At 39.5% G+C, this 12,056-nt stretch overlaps 1 protein-coding gene and 1 pseudogene across 1 annotated transcript in view; one reads left to right on the top strand and one right to left on the bottom strand.

Moving 5' to 3' along the window:
* The window catches only part of Pdzrn4 (PDZ domain containing ring finger 4), a 424,382-nt gene that overhangs the window by 410,056 nt on the left and 2,270 nt on the right, over positions 1-12,056 (bottom strand). Inside the window, exons 3-4 of the mRNA XM_023723546.1 lie at positions 10,403-10,489; positions 8,592-8,699 (exon numbers count right to left, since the gene is read on the bottom strand). Coding sequence (XP_023579314.1) covers positions 8,592-8,699; positions 10,403-10,489 — 195 coding nt within the window. The remainder of the gene's footprint in view (positions 1-8,591; positions 8,700-10,402; positions 10,490-12,056) is intronic.
* Positions 3,508-3,998, top strand: LOC101582746 (annotated as a pseudogene).

The following is a 12,056-nucleotide window of genomic DNA, read 5'->3' as shown; positions in this document are numbered from 1 at the left end:
GACAGACAGAGACACAGGCAGGCAGGCAGACACAGACAGACAGAGACTCTTGCAAATGGACCATAATCCCTAAAATCTTGAGAAAACTCAACGTTCACCCCTGTATTCCACCCTTCAAAGAAAATTAGCAGAATGGGTGGGGTTTACCAGACCCAGTGCTAACAGCACACAGGATGCCCGAGAAAGTGAGTCCCACAGAACACTGAAGGTACTCTGAAGAGGTCTTCATACTTGGGAGGGAAAATGAAATCAGGAAGCGATTGGTACCCGTCAGAGCTCAGGCAAATGCTGTTGACATGAGAGACATAAACATCTCTGACAAGAGAGATGAGAATAATTATCCCTGGTGGTGACCAGTTTTAGAGTGTTAGGTGTAAGGGTGTTAAAGAGATTGTAATCTGTAGAAGCATCGAAGATAGAACATTCAGAAGAAACAAAAGAACTAGAAGAGTAGAGACCTGAAAATAGGAAAGGGGAGGAGCTTTGTGTGACTGCAGGACACAGCCTACTGGAGAATTTTTTTTTAAAAAAATGAAGGTTTTGCAGGACCATTTTTGCTTCACTAAAAAAGCAAATTAGATTTCCAGGGTGGGGGATATGGTTCACTGTTAAGCCACTTGCCTGAATGGGGTTGCGTAGATTTTAACCTAAGGACAATGAAATGTTAATAGAGGGCCTTAAGGAAAGAAAGAAAAAAAAGAAAGCCTGACCACAGTAAGCAAATTTCGTAACAGGTGGCAGAGGCTGGGTACAGGAAGCATTTGCTCATGAAACTGCCGTGTGGACTGGGGTAAAAATGAATAAAGGAAAGAATCATCGGCATTATACTCTGCTGCAGCACACTTTTACAGTTTGGAAGCTGCAAGGGAATTTAAGGATATTCTTTCCTGATGCTGCAAAGAGATAAGATGATGAGGGAAAAAAAGATGCCAAATGGCTAGTAGGGTCGAAAGAATAAAGAGGACAAAACTTTTGTAGACCAGTAAGGTACGGCGCATTTTAAAATTTTACCCCAAATCAAGTATCTCATTTTAAAATAAATCACAGTAATGTAAATATCCTGTGACAAAATCATTTGAGCTGAGGATGAACAGAGAGAATGGAAATATAAAAATCACAGCTAGATCTCTGAGAGAGACCCCAACTCCAGGCCTGCAGTGTGCGAACCGCATAGCCATGTGTGGAGGCCCAGATTCCTTTCTGAGTGATGCTCAAAAACCTGACTCAGTGTCACGTCTTACCGTTCATAGTTAATAACAGCACTGACGCTGCAACTCAACTGCACAGAGACTTTTCCAACCTTTCTTCTGGAAAGATAAAACTATAGTGCAAACATGAGAAGTATATAATTCTTTATGCCTGTTTTTAAAATATATTCTAATTTTTAAATGTTTTTATCATATTCTGTAGGGACATAAAGTTTCAACATATCAATACTTGATGAAAAATACCTGTTCCATAGTATGCCTAAGATGTTTGATATGCAGACAGATAGTGAGGTTAAGCTTAACAGCCTAAGTTGTTTGATAATAACAAGAAGCTTGTCTTCTGGAGGGTTAACAACCTAAGTTTGCAGAACAAAATTAGAGAAAAAGAAGGGCTACAAGGAAAGCCAACATTTTGACTCTAACCTTCTAAGGTCAATTAAGACTCAGGACACATAAGAACTTGTACTGTAACGTCATATAACTCAGTAGTGTCCCAAATTTTCTGATCAAGAAGATTATGGGGCCAAAGAGGAAAGTGATCGATGATGCAGAATGTGCCTAAGGAGAGTCACATGGGGAGAAGACACTCAGGCTTTCACAGAGAGCACATTGGCCAAGCACTGGCCATGACTCATCCACATGGCTGACACTGACAAAGGTTCTACAATCTGAGGTACAGGATCTCAGGATAAATCCTGAGGGGATTTCACTGACCTTATCAGACTCAAAAGCTACAACTCTTGTTGCATAGGTCCTGCTTTACCTTGGTCTTAACCATCCAGTAGAAAAGTATGAAGATGAAATATAGGAAGGAAAGCCATGCTGTTATGTTGAGCTGTGGGGGAGTCAGGTCAACAATTTCTGACATTGCCAGTTAAACAGAAGACCCAATGCTATTATGGGCTACTGGACTCTTTTAGAATATTTTGCTGAGTTTACACACCTATAATATTCAAATAATGGAACTTAACCAAAAAAGGGCATACAGATGAATGTCCATTTTGTATCTGTGTATTCAAAGTGGTTAGGATAGATATATAGTTACATTCTGTTAATGAATAGAGTGATTTGTTCTAGTGGTGTTTGTAAATAGGATATCAAGTCCGCATCATGTACAGCAATTAACCACTAAGAATAATGTATGCAGTATGTTAGTTATTGAAACTGTCCTAGCAATTTGATTTGAAACTGTCTCATTGCTATTTGTTTATCAATAAAATTATGAAAAAAAGAAAGATAAAACTATATTTATGAATAATAGGAACTCAGTTAAGCAACAAAATCAATATGACCTTGACAGTAAACCTAAAGAACTACTGCGTTTTCTATTGCTATAACAAAATAGCTGAGGCTGGTGCTTCACAAAATAAGAAGGTTTATTCAGCTGTTCAGAGGTTCATTAGCATGACATCGGAGTATGCCTGGTGCTGGAAAGCATGGCAGAGTGGAGGGCATCACAATGGAAAAACAGGTTTAAGGGAGACTGTATGGCAGGGCAGGAAGCCAGACTGGGAGCAGGACAGTCTCACTCTCAAGAGAACTTGCCAGGGTTTCACAAGGACTACTCTAGTACCTTGCAAAAGCGTTATCTTCAATGACCTTCAACTTGGCCATAAAGGTCCTGACCTTCTCATACTGCCACAGTGGTGACTAAAATTCCAATGTATGAACCCAAGAACAAACCACACACAAACCAAAGCAGCTTCCCCTGATGACACATATTCACAGGCAAGAGTCAAGTTGAGAGCCCACATGCATTGAGTACAACGCTATCTCACACTCTTGGACTCTGTTATTCTACTAACCCCACATCCTGATTTCTAAAAGTGAATTAAACCACTTCTAGGAGGACCACAAAAACTAGAATCTACCCCATAGCATCAATGTACTGGACAAAATAATCCTGTCCGTTTACTTCCTTATTCCTTGAAAGAGCAACTACATGGAAAGATTAGGTTTACCTTCTGCAGCAGCAGAAGTGCTCTTCCTTGAGGCATGGAGGGCAGGGAGATGTCCCAGTGCTGTTCTCCAGGCCAGAGAGCCACCAAGTGGGACAGATAAGACAACCATAACTCCCAACTGAGTTCCTGAATTAGGTAGTAATGACACAGAAGTTCCCTTGAGCTCTCACCTTTGGGTGGTCACAGGAGATGCCAAAATCCACATGCTAAAATCCCCAGATCGCCTCGCCAAACTCCCATGTCTACAGCAATGGCAGTTAGTTGAAGGTCAGCAGCAGGTGATCTGGATTTTCCCCAGAAGAGAAGGAAATACCTTTTGCTTTCAGACCATCGCCATCATGGGTTGCATGCACGCTCCCGGGAAGGGCCTGTCCCAGTCTCCTCTGCCATATCGCCGCAGTGTCCCCACTTGGCTAAAGCTGACATGAGGACGTGAAGGAGCGGATTTACAAACTGGCCAAGAAGAGCCTGACTCCCTCACAAATCAGTGTGATCCTGAGAGATTCTCACGGTGTTGCCCAAGTACGTTTTGTGATGGGTAATAAAATCTCGAGAATCCTTAAGTCTAAAGGACTTGCTCCTGATTTCCCTGAGGATGTCTACCACTTAATTAAGAAAGCAGTTGCAGTTCAAAAGCCTCTTGAGAGGAACAGAAAAGACAAGGCTGCCAAGCTCCGCCTGATCCTCACTGAGAGCCGGATTCACTGATTGGCTCAATACCATAAGACCAAGTGGGTCCTCCTCCTCAACTGGAAATGTGAGTCATCCGCAGCCTCTGCCCTGGTGGCATAAATTTATGTACTCGAGCAATAAAATCATGATTTAACTAAAAAAAGAAAAAAAAAAAAAAAAGGAAATAACCCTTCTCCCCTACTCCGTGCTTTGCACAACAAAACTACTTGCACAAGCTAAATGAGGTACATTTAACTTGTAATTCCCATTGCCCAAGCTGCCCTGTGTGAGGCACTTTACATGTAAAGCATCCACAAATGGTGCCAAAACTGAGGCCACACAGAGGAGAAAAGGCAGGATAGAAACTCCAACTGGGGCTCTGGCGTCAGAGCCCACGCTCTTCCCTCAGCGCTACGGTTTACTCATTAAAGATTCACTGAAATATACAACTACATGATAGCTGTATCATGATGCTGAGACTACATTCAATTTGGTAGCACTGAATCATGATTACAAATTGCAATTACAAGTATTAGGGAGTTTTTGTTGTTGTTTTGTTTTACTTGCATGAATAAAATTGCTTTTGGTCTTAATTCAGATAATTAGTTCACGTTACTTGACTCATTGAAATATACCTAAAAATGTGAGATGGGTCTTTTGAAATAGTCAATGATGTGCTCAAATTAAACAAAATTTTGTTCAAAAAAATGCTCCCCATTTGATAGATGGCCCACAGAACTTACAAGTCCTTTTCATACATGAACAAAATAGCAATGCTGCTTTGCAAGGTGGCTTGCCCCTCGGGCACATCCAGGTGGCACCTTATAGCTCCAACTCAACAACATTTCTAAGTGTTTAGCTCAGATCAGAATTTAATTCTTCTGCCTCAATAGCAATAAACTACTGCTCAAAACTTAGCTGTAACGAATGTAACGACTATCCAAGAGTTTTGTGCTAGGTATTCAATGAGTGATGACAGAGAATGATAAAGGTACTCTATTTAGAACTAAAACAAATTGTAGTTGGCAGTCAGGCAATTGAGGTCCTGAGTTGCAAAGTTCTTTCTTCTTGCCCTAAACTCACTCCAGTGGGTAGTCATACAGTGTCCTTGCTCAGCACAGGAACTGTGGCAAACTGAAGTGAATGATCTATGCTGCATATTCCTGCAAGTTGCAGGCTAAATAAGTAAAAGGACCCTACAACAACTCTGCTGTTTGCTCCCAACTGCTCACCTTGCTGACTCCATGAACCCTGGCTCTCACTCTTTGGTTCCTAGAGTTGCGAGAAAGATGGAGTCTACCAGTCCTGTAATGCAACATTAGATGGGAGCTTGGTGTAGGGTAGAGACAAGAAAGTGAACCACAAGGCACAGCGATCAGTTACCTTTTTCTGGCCTGGGCGCATGGGCATGCGGTCTGCTGGTGCCAGCACAGGGACAATAACGGGGAACACTGAGCTGAGAGCAACAGGAGACTTTGGTTCTCAGCACGATCCCACATAACTCACAGCACCCCATGACTGTAGAAGTGATGCTGCCCTTCCCAGAACTGTGCCCAAGTCTTTGACAGGATCAAGGGCACTCTGTGACCTCTGAGTTTTAAACGGTGAGAAGCACCAAACAAAAGATGCTTTTATTTCCCTGTGTCCCCTGGTGAATTCCTGGTCTCTGGTGGTACAAGATGCTTTCAACACTGTCTTTGGCCTCTCAGTCTGCAGTGATATTTTGAAACTTAATGGTGCAACTCAGATATCACAACAGACTGTTGTTTATAATCTGTATATACAAATCTTTCCACAAACAGGGTGTGGAAGGAGCTAGAATTGATCAATATAGCTGTTTCTGGAGACTGACTCGACATACCAATGTGCCTTGTATAACTCGAACAATAGGACATAGGCTTCACCCTGTGACTATCTAAGAATTCTTTTTATTAGAATTAGTAAAATGTCTTTAACCATCAATAGAACCAAATCTTTAACGCATATACTTTCTGATTTAGATAAAGTTTATAACATTGCTATTTTTAAAAACAATTTGTAAACCAATGTATATGTGCCTTAGGCAATGGGCTAAAATGTTTTGGCTTTATCTTGATGGTTAATCCAACAAAGTCTTACGGGGTCTTTTTTATTTCAAGGAGTTCAGTAATATATTAGATTGTAGCAGTTAAATCAAACCAACAGTTTCACAATATTTGAATTACCTGTGTTCTTTATACTGCTAGCAAATTTGTGCACAGCCATGTAAAATTTGAGGCCATAAAGTTGTTCAATTAAAAAATCATTGAGAATAAAACAAAAAAAATTATTTTAAAACATTTCCCTATTTCTGAACATCTATAATCGATACTGATCAGTCATTATCAACTGCTCAATTTGATTGACATCATAATGACAGCTAAACTAAGATAACGGAGAAGCATAATATTTCTAACTTTTATGGGTACATAAGGCTCTTCTACAACACACATATAGGAATAAGCTAATCATATTACTTGCTTGGATTGATATTATGGTCCCACAAGCCTTCATGCAGCCCAAAAGCTGACAGCATCACTAAGCAACTGAGCCTGACATATTTCTAGTAATATTCCTTCTAAAATATTTTATGCTAATGAAAGACAGTATTCCAGAAACATGCAGAAAGTTGAATTCACTCCTAACAGTAAATGTAGTCACATTGATTCACTCAACTGTGAGAAAAATACCAAGAATACACTGAAAACTGTTCATCCTTGAGACAAGTTTCAAGCTCTTGTCATTCACTGCTAATAAATGCAAATCAAGGTGCGCCTTGATAGTACTGCAGTGAGTTATAAAGACCATTCACATGTCCACGATTGAGCTTGTTAGTCTTTACCTTCCGGAGCTTGAGCAAGGTTAGGCCAGCACAGCAGCGAAAGTGCCACAGTGATGGCTACAGGCACTTGGTCTCCCAGCCGTAGGTTTCAGAAAAGTATCTCTTTACCATAACAAAGCCAATGGCGTTTTGTGTATGTTTTGTTGGTTTTTTGGTGCTGAGGATCAAATCCAGGAGCCCGCGTGTATTCAGCAAGTATTCTGTTCCTGAGCTCTATACATCCCAGCCTAAAACCAACAAGGTGTCAACAAAAGAACTGCATCACAGCAGAAAAGTGTTTTCTTAATGTGACATCAATGAAACATACCCAGCACTGCTAGCTACATACAAGAGAAATTATTTTTAAGTAAACAAAACTAAGATGTAACAAAACTTAAAAATGAAGGATGTTAACTCCCAGTTCTTCTCTCTGTGCTACTCATAGTTGACCACATGTACCGTATTATATATACACAAAATTGAATATACGCATATAATTCCATCAACTTTCAAATAGTACCAAATGTAAAAAATTATTTTCCATTTTACAGGAAAAGCCAAACTGCTTTAGAGATGAGACAGAGAATAAGAACAACTTTTAAAAAAATTGGCTTGCCTTTTAAATTGTACTGCACAAACATGAGTAGAAATAGAAAAATTCTAACTTTAGAAACTGAAGCATATAAATATTTCCACCAGGCAAACTGTCAAGACAAACTGGATAGAAACAGTGAAATCAGGCCTGTTCTTTCTTGACTACACAACTGGGAGCAGCAAATCTTGATACAAGAGTCCTCGTTGGATTAAGCATGCACACACACGCATGCACACACGCACACACATGTGCACACGTGCACACACACACAATTTTCAGCTAAAGGCAGCTCTTTTGCCTTCCCAAATTGTCTTGTTAGCTAATTACTAAACACTTTTGTGTTCAATTTTATTAAGGTTAGAAACAAAATCATTAGCTATATTCTTCACTCTTATTCTAAGTCATTGTTTCAAAAATTTATCTTTGTTCAGTGCACACATGGTGAATAAAAATCTGAAACCACATCCAAAGTCTAACAAAGAAAAATAGCCGATATCCAGATCATTTATATAAACCTCAGAAAGATAATCCTAGTGATTATATAAGCAGAATAAATACAATTTTTAAAATTTAGTCAAGTTAATTTTTCTGTTCATCATTGTGCTTTTACTAATATATTGAAAACAAATCTATTGACAGAAGTGTTCTAATCATTTTTAGTAACTCCAAATCACACTCTTTCAGGTAGCTAGTAAATGTGGAAAGGAGATGGCAGATCGCCTAGAGCTGCAACGCAAACTCCACTGTCACCTGTTTCAGAGCAGAACAGTGTTTGTCACTCCAAATACAACACAGCTACAGCACACACTATTCCTGCCAACTTTGCACAATAGAAAGGCAAAAATGCTGCTTCTCTTCTTTTGCATATCTTAGGGGAAAATAGACAGGGATGAAGTAACCATATTAAGGTCAGATAAATGATATAGACAGTTACATACTCAATATGTAAAGTATCCAAGTTTAAAAAGTTGACACTTCCCTGTCAAGAAATTCTTTAGGGATTCGTTATCCTTTTGTGAAATGTTAAAAAATGAATTCCTTCATATTTATGCAAATACCTTTATAGTTCATGGAAGAAACAATTTATTAAAGTAGAGATATTCATTAGTATATATGGACATGTTAAGTATTTTACTCTCTTGCCTCAATATCTAATTATTGAGTAATCATCATAGATCATTAAACTTTGAAAGGAAACAATATATATTAAATATTTACTCTGATAAGAACTTCAAGATAAGCAACTTAAGGTTTGACAATGTAAAATGTCTAATATTTCTTCAGTAGCTCATGCATATCTTTTGTTATTATCTTACCACAATGATTTTATCATGAATCTCCAGTCCATCAACCTTGTCAGCCGGTCCATTTTCTAAAATTTTTGAAACATAAATCCCTTCCGTTGATGATTCTTCTGGAATTTTCTATAAAGAAACGTAATCATTAGCAGAAAGAAATGCATGAGCAAACTTTTCCTCAAGGACAGTTTTCTAAATATAAGCTTCTCAACCATCCTTCAACCAGCGGTACTCCACTGGGAATTGGGCACAGAATTTTAACTTATTTCACCCATTCATCAAGATGGCATTTGTGGGGAACACGGCCGGCCTCTCTGACAAGATTATCCGCCTGCTTCTCATGTTGAGTACACACAACAAGCTGCAGGGACAGGCCCCTGCGCAGGTGAAAACAACTAGCTCCTGCGATTTTAAAACATTTCCTTTCCACGGGGCGGTATAAATAAAGAGGATGACAAATATATAGAAGACAGACAGAATATCCAGCCTCTATTAAATAATAGGCACGCTCATAATTTTTAAAATAGAATTTATCTTCACAATTAATTTGACAAACTGGGAAACAGCACTGAATAGATCTATTCTCTGAGGATACGGCTCAATTTTGAAATCCCAAAGATCAACCCAAAACTGCAAGGAAACCAGTCAGAGCTAATCTTCACACATTTCCAATGTGTTTAATGACTAAACCACAAGCATGGCCTTCCCTCAAGGCACAAAGAGGACACGTTAGCCAACACAATAAACCAATTTAATTATCAAATGTATTTAGGGAAAATAGTCATCCCATAATATTTTATTACTGTTATTCTACTTTATGTAGGTTAAATAAAATTATTCCTCCTTACTTATCTGTCTAGCATTTATAAAAATGTGCTTTGGGGAAAACAGAACAATACCAATTTGGTGAAAAGATTCCTATCTTCCCGCAATAGTAAGTGGCGACTCCCGGCAGCAGAAGCATGGCAGTCGTTAGGTGCTAGGCTTCCTGTGTCCACACTACACACGAGGAGGGCCCGGGTTGCTGCACCCCGCCCTAAGCATAGCATAAGGCCAGCAATGTGTTTCCCCGGACCGCACAGGCAGTACGAGGTACAAAGGCTCCACGGCCGTGCACTGGGAAAAGGTTGAACCATCACTTCTTACAAACTTCACTTTTTTTTCCATTTGGGGTAAAAACTAAGTAGAGGGACAATTTGGAGGATATGAAAGAACTTTGTAATTACAGCATATGATACACGCTTATCATACACATTTTGAAAATAATTGGCATCAATACAGGGATCATTATTCATTCAATTATGAAGGAGTTAGTTTGGGAAGTCAAAAATACTTCAAATCAATTTTCTTTAACATGGGATTTTTATGTAATTATGAAACCAATCATGCTTTAGATCAACTATTCATTCATCTAATACACATTATTAACTTCCCAATCTGTGCTCATGTCTAAGGACTGAGCAATCTGACTTAACCAACAGGAAGTTCAGCCAGGCAAAATAATTGCCTAATATTAGAAAACAGAAGTTGCTGATAGACATTACTGTGAAATGTGTTTGAGAAATTTGCCAAAGGTGTGATAAAATGCAGATACAATATAAAATACATGGGTCCCTTTTTTTTTCAGAATGCAGTTCAGGTAGCTGTCTTTATTGCCCTCAAGAAGGGAATCTAAATGGAAAATTGAGATTAAGGAATTCGGTATTTGATCATATGCATCATTTCAAAATTGACCCACTTGTTTTTCTGGCTAAAGATCTACCAATGAAAGGAGAGCCTTTTATAATTTTATAAGCTGAGAGTACACAAAACAGTAAAAAGCAGGCTACCTGATTTGGTCTTCCTCCTATAATATTGAATCCCAAGGTGTCATTTTTTCTTTCTAACATAACAGTGAATAGCTTCTGTCCTCCATCCTGGAAGAAAAGTGACAAAATGAATATTTATTTTAGAGGCTATAAAAGAAAAGAAATACCACTACAAGGTTTTGTTTTTTTTTTTTTTTTTGTCACATAAACTACTTGACATTATTGTAAAGTATTTGAAAAGCAAGAACAGCTTAAAATTAATGATGGGTATTTTGGTAGGAGGTTCCTTTTTTTGTGAACATACTCTGAAAGTATGTATTTAAAAAGAACTTACATGTCAAAGGGAAAAATACCATTTTCAAAAATAGTTTTGGAATTTACACCTATAACATCTAATTTGGGCATCTAATTTAAAACAGATGGGTTTTCTGTTTAACCTTTTGGGAATCTTTACTTTTATTGTATGTTCCAGGAAAGTGAAATTGTCCACGAGTCTTAGAAATGTCGTGTGTAAGGGCCAGGGAGACCTGGCATGGGGACTCAGCCTGTAAGCTTAGCGCTGGGGAGGCTGAAAACAGGAGGAACGCTCCAAGTCCATCCTGCGGAGTGAGACCCTGTACCAAATACATTTTAAAAAAAGAAAATGTTTTGTCTAATATTTTCAGTTCAACAGGCTTAGAGAATTTAAAATATACTAAGTTAGTCACAAATTTCTTTTGACACTGGCAGTTGTGTTTCTGGCATAATGCAGGGCCAGTTAGGCTCCATGAATTGATTCTAGTTTTAAGTAACATCCCCATTAAGCTTTTCATGTCTTGAATTTAAAAAAAAATTCTTGCTAGGTGTAGTATGTAGTACTGGTACTGTATTTTTTTCCTTATGGTTCAATAATAGTTCAGCAAATAGACGTATTTACCACCTGTTTACTTATTTGTAAATACCAACTTAAATATAAGGTAATACTATACTGGATGAGTTATGGTCATGGTCATCGGTAACTAATTTTAAGGAAGCAGACATCATTTGGTAGTTCCTTCTGAAAGAATTCTGTAGGCCCACAACCACGACCCCACCCCGGCCCACGCCCTGCAGCAGCCACACAGCGCACACAGCGGCCCCTAGTGGTGGTGAGAGAACATTTTCGCGGCGCGCCCAGCAGCTCTTGGATCCTTAATCCTCAGGTTTGGGGCAGTTCCTCACTTCCCAGGAGCAGAGTTTAACTGGTCCCCTGGCCCTCCCCAGTGCATACTCCTAGTTGCTGCTCCTTTTCATCAAGCACTGCTTCTCCTAAGACTCTGAGGCCCGGACTGGTCCCGCAGAACGTCTTCTGGGGCTTTTCTCCAGGTCCTCCGTGGGTAAAATTTCTTGTCTATGGAGCGGCCAGAGAAAGACTCCTGGGATCGCCAGTTAGTGCTCCGTGGGTTCTTTCCTTTACGAGGGCAGAAACACGGTAGCCCGTCCCCTTTCTATTTTTTGAGCTGCTGGGGCATCTAAACACAGCCGAGAGCTGGAGGCAGCGCTAAGCATTGTCCTAAACGGGAAGGGCTTGGCGTTGCCCTTCCCCGGGAAGGCTGCAGGACAGAAACAGCTCCTTGAAAGGAGCGCAAGTTGTGCCGAAGCCTCGCTCACCACTGCAGCGGCCCGCGCGTCGACACCGCCCAGAGTCGTGCGGAGC

Source organism: Octodon degus, unplaced genomic scaffold (assembly GCF_000260255.1).
Source record: "Octodon degus isolate 3935 unplaced genomic scaffold, OctDeg1.0 scaffold00100, whole genome shotgun sequence".
Classification (NCBI taxonomy): Eukaryota; Metazoa; Chordata; class Mammalia; order Rodentia; family Octodontidae; genus Octodon; species Octodon degus.
The sequence above is the reverse complement of the archived record's forward strand: the minus strand, read 5'-3'. Positions and strand labels throughout refer to the sequence as shown.